A 12,944-nucleotide genomic window follows, 5' to 3' on the forward strand; every position below is an offset into this window, starting at 1 on the left:
AAAAGAAAAATGTTATAGAGCAGCCCTAATGGTAGTCCTCAGCTGTAGCTCCCATATACACTCAAACCGATATAGAAATACTTCCGTGTGTTTTTCTCATGATAGTCCCTTCAACCAGCTGTGGTCAGAATTGGGGTTGTTCATGCTCCTCTTTGCTGTGTTCTCTGCATCCCCTCTTTTTATGCTTCAATTATGTTTCTCTTGACATTTCCCCACAATAATAGAGAATTTAACATATCACCTTATTTTTTCACAGGGATTTTGATGAAAAGAAGGTATAAAATGAAAGACTTAGGTCATATTATTGGTCCTAGAAACATTTTTCTTCTTGTATATTATTGATCATTTTGCCATATATCCTTTGAAATAATTATATAATTTCAGAAATAAAATCTTTATGGAGTTCTGTTTGAAATTGATTTAATATAAATTAACTCGTGGCAAATAAGCATGTATACATATTTTTCATGTGGTGCAGCTATATATTTTTATTTAAATCTTCTTTAAAATAATTTTATAGGGCCTTTTTAGTGTTTCTGTATACCATACTTCCTTCTCTCTTCCAATTACTTATATTCCAATTGTAATCATCATTCTTTGCCTTCACTTCAAATTTTCTTCCACTGTCTTACCACCTACAATCTGGGTTCTGCCCCTCCAGTTTCATTAAATTCAGGTGCCTGTCTTCATTTTCATATTCCCCATCTTAATGAGATATATAAAATAGTTCTCACCACAGTTCTTTTCCTCTGTCCAAATCTGTGTCCTCTTTCTCTCTCCCTTTAACTAGATCCCTTTCCAATTTTTCTGTCTCTTCTTCATTCACTCCTAAGATCTTTGTCATATTAATCTGGGTCTCTATCCAGTGCTTCCTAATACAACATTCTCTGATAACAGAAATGACCTGTATCTGTGCTTTCCAATACAATAGCCATGTTTTACTATTGAGCACTTAAAATATGGCTAGGTATGACTGAGAAACTAAATTTTTAAACTTCTGGGAATCTATCTGAAGAAACCTGAAACACCAGTTTGAAGAATATATGCACCTCTATGTTCATTATTTACAATAGCTTTTGGAAGCAGTCCAAGTGTTCATCAGTAGATGAGTGGATAAAAAAGCCATGGTACATTTTACACAATGGAATACTACTTGACCTTAAAAAAAGAAAATGTTACTCTTTGTGACAGCATGTATGGACCTGGAGAACATTATGCTTAGTGAAATAGGCAGTCAGAGAAAGACAAGTGCCATATGATTTCACATATACGTGGAATCTAATAAACAAACTGAACTAAGAAGCAAAACAGACAGACTCCAAGAACAGGCTGACAACTTTAATGGGGAGGGTTGAGAGGATGGAGGAATTGAGCAAAAAAGAAAAAAAAGAAAGAACTCATGGACACAGACCACAGTATAGTGATTGTGGGGGGAGGGGAAGTGGGTGGAGGTAGAGGAGGCTATAGGGGAGATAAATGGTAATAGAAAATATACAATAAAATAAAAATAAAAATTTTAAGAACAAACTACTGATACATACACCAAAAAGTTTTTAATTGAATTAATTAAATTGCTATATGTGGTTAGTGGCTGCCTTATTGAACAGCTTAATTCTGTACAGTCTTTTACAGAGGAGATCCAATCTGTAGCTATGTGTGTCATTAGGTTATTCATTGGAACATATTTTGGGCATTAGCAGAAAACACCTTCCTTCTTAAGATTTCCCCATAAGGTACAAGTCTTGGTTGTGTTGTTTTTTTTTTTAAGAAGAAGTCACAGATGTATATACAGCTTAAGGAAAATAGTCAATATTATTTTAATAACATTTTCTTATGACTGATTACTAGACTTAATCTGGTAATCACATCATAAAGAATATAAATATCAAATCACTATATTGTACACCTGAAACTTATATAATATTTTATGTGAACTATGCTTTAATTAAAAAGAGATTTCCCCATAGGTCTTATCTTTTTTTTCTCTCAGATTTCCCACTAGAATCTCCTGGGTTTCAAACCGGGTCCACAGTCCTTTTCCTCTTCCAACATCATACATAAGCCTACTTCCTATGTAGTTCTGATTGGATTTCACATTTGATCATACTTTGACTTATAATTTCTATCTATTTACAGACTATATTTAGTTGGAAATTACAAACCTAACACATTTCCTGGATGCATTTTAACCTCAAAGAGTTTGCCTCTCCTATTCTTGGCCTTGCCACTTGACCAACAACCTATTTCACAATCCTATGATGTAATAGATATCACATGAGCCTCAAAATCAGATGTAATAATATCTAAGCCTACTAGTGGTGTAGGTATAAGAATTACTTAATGAGTATACATTAATTTGTTTCATTTTATGATAAACATCACTAGATATCTATAATGAGCCGGACACTGCTAGATATGTTATATACAGGGGGGAGCAAAAGTAGGTTTACAGTTGGGGGTACTTGAAACACAGAGTTTATTATATTATTATGTATTTATTATTATATTATTTTCTGTATGAACAACTGTAAACCTACTTTTGCACCGTCCTGTATTTTGCCTAATTTTTATACCATACTTACAATGTCATGATTTTACCAACTAGGAAATTGAGGCTCAAGAGGTAGATTAATTAGTTTGTTAAAGGCAGAATACCTAGATAGCTAGAGGCAGAGTTTGGATTCAAACTCACCTTTGTCTGACCCCAAATTCTGTGTTTTTTCCACTCTACCACATAGATGCCCATTTAGCTCTCTTCCATTTTGCCTGAATCTATGACTTCCCTTTTCCCTTCAATCAGTTACTGATAACGATGAATTGTCTTTTTTCTTTTGCTGAAACCATTGACTTCTAAGTATTTCTCTGCTTCAATCATAGTGAATATGTTTTCCACATGGACAATATGTATTTCCTGTTTTATACTTTCCCCTGCAAATACCTCATATGGAGTTCTTTCTGCTACAGTGTTTATCTGCCTACCTAACTCCATAATATTCTTTTTTTTTTTTTTAAGAGAGTGTTTGGAGCTCCAGGCACCTCAGAATCCCCCATAATCAAGAATGTCTGTAATCTCCTCCCATCAGGCTTCCTTTACTTACCATTGAGTTATGTACTGTATAAAGCTGCTGTTTTCCTGGAGCAGGGATGATTTATTCTTGGTAAGAGGGAATATAGTGGTCCTGAGTGATAGATATAGGAGAAGAGGTTTAGGGGAGTGAGTGAAGAAACAGAAGTAGTTGCTCTTCTGTAGAAAGAAAGATCAACAGTGTGGATCTAACAGGGGATAAGTGAACAAAGCACTTTCAGGCCTGGCTTGAGATAAGGTCCAAGTAGGAAAATATCCATGGGCTGTACATAGGAGGAACTGTGGAAGTGTGGGCTTTCTTTGAAGTAGAGAATATATTAGAAAGAACAATGATACAGATGAATAATATGCTGTTTACTTTCCAGTTTTATACTGTCCTAGTGTATTTGCAGATTTATTTTCAATAGATTGCAAACAGTTACGGAAAAGAATAATTAACCCCAAGAGCTAGTATGTGCAGTTCTAAAATAATCACTAAGCACGTCAAAGTGTGAAAATGACTCCATCACTGAAGTAATTACTTGTATTTTGGAACCCTTATCAAAGCCTTGAAAGTCAAGCTCACATTCTCCAGGACTTATTCCTTAATTAAAGTAGAGAGTTTTGATCTTTGTTTTTCTGACATTTATTCAACTCATAATCATTATCTATTATCTAATTCTTTATGTGCTGTATTGAATTTTTGTGTAGTTTTCTCTTTCTCGTTAGAGTTTTAAAGAGGGAGAAGGACCTAGGTCTCAGACTTTCTTCTCCTCTACAAGGCACTCTAGTTGTAGGTTCCATATAGTTGAATATATTATCTGATTATTGTAATGTGACAATAAAAGAACTTTCTTGTTTTTCTTTTTTGAGATTATCTTATAAACAATAATTTTCTTTCTATTTTATCTCAACCAATATCCCCTCCTGAAAGTATCAAGTATGTACTGAGATGTCATTTTTTTCTCAATGATGAGAGATGCTGACCTCCAGATTCCTACTAGACACTGAGAAAAAAAAAATTTCCCCTCGGGTCCCATAAAATTTTAAAGTTGTTGAGCATTCTGTCAGCATTCATAGATTCTACAAAATGCTGCCATTGTCCTAGGCACTGGATGCAGCAGTACGAAATAAAAAAAGAAGTAAATAGTCCCTGCCCTCATGGAGCTTTTCACCCTGTGAATAGCACTGGATAGTGCTGGATGGGCTGGAAACTTTAAGGACTAGACACAGGAACTATCATTGTGATCAAATCAATTATCCCCAATTCTTTATCTTTTTGGCATTTAACTTGTCTACATCTTGATGCCGTACATTTAACCTGTTACCCCAGTCACCTCTTCCTCATTAGCAACACATATACCTTCCTCTAGCAGCTCTTTTTATTCTTTGTATTTTGTTCATATTGTATAACATAATTTGAGAGATGTTAGAATGATGTACTTTCTTTCCTCATTCCTTCAATTAAATTCTTCAATTTTTTTCTATAATAGTTTTCTTTCTCTTTGCAAAGGAAAAAAGGATACATTTGCTTTCTTGATATTTTTCAGACTGGGCATCTTGGTATGAAATCAAGGAATTATCTCCAATATGGTACATTGATGAAGAAGAAATATCCCAAAGCATAGTAATGGGAAGACTTACAAATCATGACTTTGAATGCTCCAGTTTCAGAGAAACTTGGAAATACGAGGATGAATTTGAGCAGTGTTATGGAAATCAGGAGAGGCATTTCAGGCAAGTGGCAAGTCTTAAGGAAATATATGCTGTGAAAAGAGACAGTGAATATAATAATTCTGACAGAAATGTTCTCTTGAAGTCAGTACTTTTAACACAGCAGACAGTTTCTACATTACAGCAGGTACATAAATTTGATATTTATGATAACATGTTCCCCCCAAATTCAGTCCTAGTTGAACATAAAAGACGACATGCTGAGAAGGAATCTTTGATAGGTAATGAATGTAAAGAATCCAAACAGAATACATACTTTAGTAAAGATACAGGAATTCCTCTTGGGGAGAAACCTTATGAAAGTAATGATTTTTCAAATCTCTTAAGTTTCCACTCATTACTTACTCAACATCAAACAACTTATTTTGGAAAATTACCTGATGAATGCGGTGATGCCATTAGTTGTTACTCATTATTTACTCACCCTCGGAGAATTCACAGTGGAGAGAAACCATATGCATGCAATGACTGTGGAAAAGCCTTTAGCCATGACTTCTTCCTCAGTGAACATCAGAGAACTCATATTGGAGAGAAACCATATGAATGTAAGGAATGCAATAAAGCCTTTAGACAGAATGCACACCTTGCTCAACATCAGAGAATCCACACTGGAGAAAAACCCTTTGCATGCAATGAATGTGGGAAGGCCTTTAGCCGTTATGCCTTCCTTGTTGAACATCAGAGAATTCACACAGGAGAGAAACCATATGAATGTAAGGAATGTAATAAAGCCTTCAGACAGAGTGCACACCTGAATCAACATCAGAGAATTCACACTGGAGAGAAACCCTATCAATGTAATCAATGTGGCAAAGCCTTCAGCAGACGCATAGCCCTTACTCTGCATCAAAGAATTCATTCAGGAGAGAAACCCTTTAAATGTAATGAATGTGGGAAGACCTTTGGCTATCGCTCACACCTGAATCAACATCAGAGAATTCATACTGGAGAAAAGCCCTATGAGTGCATCAAATGTGGAAAGTTTTTCCGGACTGATTCACAGCTTAATCGACATCATAGAATCCATACTGGAGAGAGACCTTTCGAATGCAATAAATGTGGGAAAGCCTTCAATGATGCTTTAGTTCTAATTCATCATAAGAGAAGTCATGCAGGAGAGAAACCCTATGTATGTAACAAATGTGGGAAAGCTTTCAGTTGTGGCTCATACCTCAGTCAACATCAGAGAATTCATACTGGGGAGAAACCCTATGAATGCAATGAATGTGGGAAGGCTTTCCATCAGATATTATCCCTTAGGCTACATCAGAGAATTCATATTGGAGAAAAATCCTATAACTGCAATGAATGTGGGAATAATTTTAGCTGTGCCTCCACCCTTAGACAACATCAGAAAATTCACAATAGAAAAACACTCTGATTATAACAAGAATAAGAAAGAAAACATTTAGTCACCACTCAGTCCTTATTAAATAGATATTAGTGAATTCTTTGGTTAGCAATTCTATGAATGTAGTACATATGGGAAAGCCTTCAGGTCATGAGCATACCGTATTTGAAGTAGCCTGAGTAGTAGACATCTGTTACTTTGTGATCTGTTCTGTGCCCTTTTTGAGACTTACCTCACCCTTAATGCATGTGATTCTGGTGCAACTATTAATCAGGGAGGACAGTGAATTAGTCATAGGCTGGCCAGTTATTTCTCTTGACCTAGTGATTAATAAGGGATTGGCAAATGGCCCTGTCTGGACCAATAGAACTCTAGTGGGTATTATTATGGATAGTAGGAGAAGTTTTTTTTTAACTGCAAGTTTCAAGGATTTAGTGAGGTTAAAAACTTACCAGCAGGGTTTGTTTTTGTTTTTTGTTTTTTTGCCATTACATGAGAAAAACTTTTCCAAGATAAATCCAACACAGATGAAAATGGAGGTGAGAGACAGAAATCTGATGAAATTCTTTGATTTCTTGGATCCAGGCATGTCCGAACTCTACACCATTCCTCACTTTTTCATTTTTGTGATCCAGTTTTAAAAATGTTGGTTTGGGGTTTTTTTTTGCTTTAGTTAATTTGAATTGGATTTTTTTCTCTTGGAATTAGAGTCCTGATGTATATGCTGTATGTTTGCCACACATGTAAGAAAGCCTTGATTTTTTTTTTAGATTTTATTTATTTTTAGAGAGGGGGGAAGGGAGGGAGAAAGAGAGGGAGAGAAATATCAGTGTGTGGTTGCTTCTCGTGTGTCCCCTACTGGGGACCTGGCCTGTAACCCAGGCATGTGCCCTGACTGGGAATCAAATTGGCAACCCTTTGGATCACAGACCAGTGCTCAGTCCACTGAGCCACACCAGCCAGGGCAGAAAGCCTTGATCTTTTATATGGCATAATTATTTATCCTAAGGAGAAAATTTGTGATATAACAAATCTGTAAAAGTTGAATACAAAATTTCATAAAGCTGATAGAATTGCTTCATTTTATTTGTTGATAATTAATTTAGTATTTATTACTCTGTTTCACAATGTGGATGATTTTTTTAAATTCTCCTATAATGGGCTCTATAATGGGCTTTCTCATAGGAAATTAAAATCATTTATGGTAGCGACTGACCTTAGGCCTTCAAAGAAAGAATCACAAGCTAAGAGAATAATGGATTCATCAGTTTAGTGAATGGCTCTTCAGAGAAAATAGTGTCAAACATATTACATCAAATCAAAAATACATTAATATCATAAGCTAAATTCATATCTACATTTCTTTATTCTTATATTCCTTGGAGGTATAGGAATACTAATTATAATAAAATAAATAATTAGTAATAACTTACTTTGAAAGCTCCCCAAGGTTACAGTAAACTTACATGCCTAAAGGAAAAAGAATAATGACTCAGACAACTGAAGAGTCTGTGTTATTCACTAATTGATTTTTTTCATGTTTTAGTTTTTTTCACTTTTTTTTATTATTGTTCAAGTACAGTTGTTTCCATTTCCCCCCTCCACTCCCCCCCATCCCAGCCATCCCCAATTCCCACCCTTGACCCTACCCCCATTTGGTTTTGTCCTTTATAGATGTCCCTGAAAACCCTTCCTCCTTTTCCCCCCATTATCCCCTCCTACCTCCCCTCTGGTTACTGTCAGATTGTTCTTAATTTCAGTGTCTCTGGTTATATTTTGCTTGCTTGTTTGTTTTGTTGATTAGGTTTCACTTATAGGTGAGATCATATGGTATTTGTCTTTCACCGCTTGGCTTATGTCACTTACCATAATGCTCTCCCGTTCCATCCATGCTGTCATGAAGGGTAGGAGCTCCTTCTTTCTGCTGCATAGTATTCCATTGTGTAAATATACCATGGTTTTTGATCCACTCATTTACTGATGCACACTTAGGCTGTTTCCATCACTTGGCTATTGTAAATTGTGCTGCTATGAACACTGAGGTGCATAGGTTCTTTTGAATTGGTGTGTCAGGATTCTTAGGGTCAGCAAAATGAAAAGGGAACCAACCATATGGGAAAATGTATTTCCCAATGATACTTCAGACAAGGGTTTGATCTGCAAAATATATAAAGAACTCACATGACTCCACACCAGGAAGACAAACAACCCAATTAAAAAATGGGCAAAGGACCTGCACAGATACTTCTCCAAGTAGGACATCCAGAGGGCCCAGAGACATATGAAAGGATAGCATCAGTAGCCATCAGAGAGATGCAAATTAAAACCACAATGAGATACCACTTCACACTGGTCAGAATATACAAATCAACAAACAACAAGTATTGGAGAGGATGTGGAGAAAATGGAACCCCAGTACACTGTTACGTGTACATTTTTAATGTGTATGTATTCTGAGTTTTGGGGATATAAATTTCCTATTAGGTCAAACCATTAAACTATTGGATATTTATCAGTCTAATTGGTGGAAAATTATATCAGTATAGTTTTCAATTTTTTAAAAATTATGAATGAATTTGAGCTTCTTTTCTTTGAACTATCTCTGTTTCACGATCAGTATTCAATTGGGAAGTGACCTTTTACTTAGATCACGTCAGCACTTTATGATGTGATTTGAAAGTATTTTTTCTAGTTTACTAGTTGTTTTTTGAATTTGTTTATGGTCCTCTTTTCCATGCAAAATTGATTGTTATGTTATCTCTCTAATTTACCAGTATTTTCTTTTAAGTCATATGAGTTTTGATTCATGTTTAAATGACCCTCTGTGTCTTAAAATAATTTTTAAAATTTCCCATGATTTCTCCTTTTGTGCTTTCATTTTTTTACATTTAATTTTTTGTGTCTGAGAACCCTTACATGTCTACCCCATTTCTCAACTCCATTTACAAATAATTCACCTTTTCTCGCTTATTTGAAATGTCACCTTTAGTATATACTAAATTACCACATGTATTTGAGTACATTGATGTATTTCATTTTCTGTTGTATTAATTTGTTTAAGTCTACTATCTGTAATTGTTTTTAAAGAGGGGTTTTGACATCACTAGCTGTAATTGTGAACTTCACTTTTTCAATTCTGTTGGTTTTGCTTTATGTGTCTTGAAGCTTTGTATTAAATACATAAATATTTGGTATTATGTACTTTTAATGAATCGATCCCCTTATTATTACAAAATGACCTTCTTTGTCCCTGGTAGTATTCTTTGCTCTCAGATCTACTTTGTCTGATATTAATATGCCCACTCTAGCTTTCTTTTAATTAGTTTTAGCATATCGTGTCTTTTCCCATCATTTTACTTTTAACCTATTTGTGGTTTTCTATTTAAAATAGGTTTCTCATAAGCAGCCTACAGTTGGGTGTTTCTTAAATTCAATCTAAAAATCAGTGCTTTTTAATTGAGGTGCTTAGACTATTCACATTTTGAAATAATGTATTGAGGTGAAGTTCACATACTATGAAATTAGTCATTTTTAAGTGAACAATTGAGGAGCATTTAGTACATTCACAATGTGAGGCAGCTACCACCTGGGTCTAGTTCCAAAACCTTTTCATCATTCCAAAGTGAAACCCCTTACTCATTAAACAGTTTCTCCCCTCCCCTAGGCCCCCGGCAACCACTAATCTGTGTTCCATCTTTGTGAACATACTGGTTTGGATATTTCATGTAAATGGAGTCATACAATATTTGACCTTTTATATCTGGCTTCTTGCGGATAATGTTTTGCAGGTTCAGCCATGAAAGCATTATCTGTACTTCATTCCTTTTTATGGTTGAGTAGTATTCCACTGTATGTACTTGTGTATATGAGGTATCACAGTTTATTTGTTCCTCTGTTGATGGATATTTTGGATATTTACATCTTCTGTCTATTTTGAATAGTGCTGCTATTAACATGCATCTACATGTACTCATTTTCAGTTCTTTGGGAGTAAACCTAGGAGTGAAATTTTTGAGTTGTATGTTAATTCTATGCTTAACTTTTTTTAACTTTATTTTTATTATTGACACTATTGCAGATGTCCCCATCCCCTCCACCCCTTTGCCCACCTCCACCTAGCCCCTGCCTGGCCTCTATCTGTCCATCACCACACTCTTGTCTGTGTCTGTGGGTTATGCATGTATGTTCTTCAGCTCATCCCTTCACTGTCTTTCATCCAGTCCCCATACATCCGCTCCCCTCTGACAGCTGTCAGTACTTACCTTTTTTTAGGAACTGCCAAACTGTTTTCCTCAGTAGCTAAAATATTTTACATTTCTACCAGCAGTGTACAAGGTTTCCAATTTCTCCACATCTTCACTAACACTTACTTTCCTTTTAATTATAACCATCCTATTCGATGGGGAATGATACCTCACATTTTTGATTTTGCATTTGCCTAATGACTAATGATGTTAAGCATTTTTTGTATGTTTGTTGGCCATCTGTAATCTTCTTTGGAGAAATGTCTGTTCAAGTGCTTTGTCCAAATTTTAATTGAGTTGTTTGTCTTTTGGTTGTGGAATCATAGAGTTCTTTATATATTGGGTTGGCCAGAAAGTTTATTCAATTTTAAAGTAAAACTAAAAGACACATTTTAAATTTTCATGAATAACTTTATTGAACAATATATTCACCATTTTGTTCCATCTTTCAGGCAACTTCATAATTCCATCTTTCCAAAACTTTTTATCTTTTTGAGCAAAGAACTGTTCCAGGTGCTTTTTTCAGTCTTAGAGAGAATTGAAATTTTTTCCATTAAGAGAATTTTGTAAACACCAAAATAAATGGAAATCCGAAGGTGCAATGTCTGGTGACTACGTCAGGTGAATCAGAACTTCCCACCCAAGCTGTAACAGTTTTTGTCTGCTCATCAAAGAAACATGTAGCTGGTATTGTGTTATCCTGATGGAAGATTGTGTGTTTTCTGTTGACTAATTCCAGATGCTTTTCAGTGAGTGCTGCTTTCATTTGGTCCAATTGGGAGCAGTACTTGTTGGAATTTACTGTTTGATTTTCCAGAAGGAGCTCTTAATAGAGGACTTCCTTCCAATCCTAACATATACGCAACATCACCTTCTTTGGATGAAGACCCGCCTTTGGTATAGTTGTTGGTGGTTCATTTCACTTGCCCCATGATCTCTTCCATTCCACATTATTGTGAAGTATCCACTTTTCATCACCCATCACAATTTAAAAACAAAAAAAAAGAACATTTTTGTTACGTTTAAGTAGAGAATTGCATGTGGAAATATGGTCAAGAAGGTTTTTTCACTTAACTTATGTGGAATCCAAACATCAAAGTGATTAACATAACCAAGCAGTTGCGAATGATTTTCAGTGCTTAATTTGGATATTTTGAGTATGTTGGCTATCCCCTACATGGCATAACATTGACTTTTCTCAATTAATGTCTCAATTTGATTGCTGTCAACTTCAACTAGTCTACCCAACTGTGAAGCATCATCCAGCAAGAAATGTCCAGGACAAAACCTTGCAAACTGTTTTGGCATGTTCTGTCAGTCACAGCACCTTCATCATACACTGCACAAATCTTTTTTTCCCCTCATTTCTATTGCATTTTTACCTTTCTTAAAATAATAAAACATAATATGCAAAAATGTTGCTTATCTTCTTTCATCTTCAATATTAAAATGGCTATGCAATAATGCACCAATTTTGATAAGTTTTTTTAAATGCACGCTGATATGACAGCTATCACAATACAGTCTAACAAAATTGTTTTGAATGAAGTTAAAGACAGCTAAACACTGCGAGAGCCATCTTACAGAAAAACCAAACAAACTTCTTGGCCAACCCAATATATAGGATACTAGACCTTTATCCTATACATAGTTTGCAAATATTTCTCCCATTCTGTAGGTTATCTTTTAACTTTTTAATAATGTCCTTTGATGCACAAAAGTTTTAAATTTTTATCAAGTCAGTTTTATCTAACCATTGAGATGTGAGCAAAGCGAATGATTATCATTTCTGTGCTTGCTTTCTCTGCCCTCCTGGCTGGGAGATTTCAGAATTTTAACATTCCCCCAAAGATGGAAACTGTCTGTTCAGGAAGGCAGAGCTATCCCACTAGCCTTAGACTGTTCACTCCTAGATTCTTACATGAGGAGGAAATAAATATGTAGTATTTAGGACACTGTATTTTGAGGTCTTTATTGTATCAGCTTAATCTACACCCTTATATAATTCCAACATGCCATACAAATATTACCATTTTCTGATGTTGCCATGATGGTTGGGAAACACTGATTTGGACCATTTCTTCTTGGTCCCTTTTGCTAGCCCCTCTCCCTCAGTGCCATTAATAGGGAAATTCCTTTCCCTCCTACCCATCCAGGTGTTTAATTTATTCTGGTCCCAGCAGATAGAATACCCTCAATTCTTACAGAAAACTTGGGCATATAGGAAGCCATTGCCTTGCCTTGGGCACCACTTGGGGTAAGGGTTTGTGGGCCTTGGTGCTGGAAGCCCCCATGATGCCCCTCTCTACCAGTAGTCCAGCATCCATGAAACACTCTACCTGCATCACGGATTCCTACTTGGATGATAGGAGTACTGCCTCTTACAAGAAGACAGACATTGTCATTGTTTCCACAGCCCTCACAAATATTTTTCTCCTGCTATGCAGTCTCCCAAACTTTTTTTTCCAGCCTCCGAGCCTGGTTATAACAATACGCTGCAAAATATTTGCAAATATTTGCAAATTAACGTGAACTGCAGGTTTCTTGGCTT

The 12,944-nt window shown here is 35.6% G+C and overlaps 1 protein-coding gene across 1 annotated transcript in view; it reads left to right on the forward strand.

Annotated features, from left to right (window-relative positions):
* The window catches only part of LOC112320041 (zinc finger protein 420), a 95,577-nt gene extending 83,285 nt beyond the window's left edge, over window positions 1-12,292 (forward strand). Inside the window, 2 exon segments of the mRNA XM_045185421.3 lie at window positions 4,615-6,074; window positions 6,076-12,292. Coding sequence (XP_045041356.2) covers window positions 4,615-6,074; window positions 6,076-6,210 — 1,595 coding nt within the window. The 3' untranslated portion in view covers window positions 6,211-12,292.
* The last annotated feature ends 652 nt before the right edge of the window (window positions 12,293-12,944 follow it).

The sequence above is a fragment of the Desmodus rotundus genome, chromosome 12 (genome assembly GCF_022682495.2).
Source record: "Desmodus rotundus isolate HL8 chromosome 12, HLdesRot8A.1, whole genome shotgun sequence".
In the NCBI taxonomy this organism is placed as follows: Eukaryota; Metazoa; Chordata; class Mammalia; order Chiroptera; family Phyllostomidae; genus Desmodus; species Desmodus rotundus.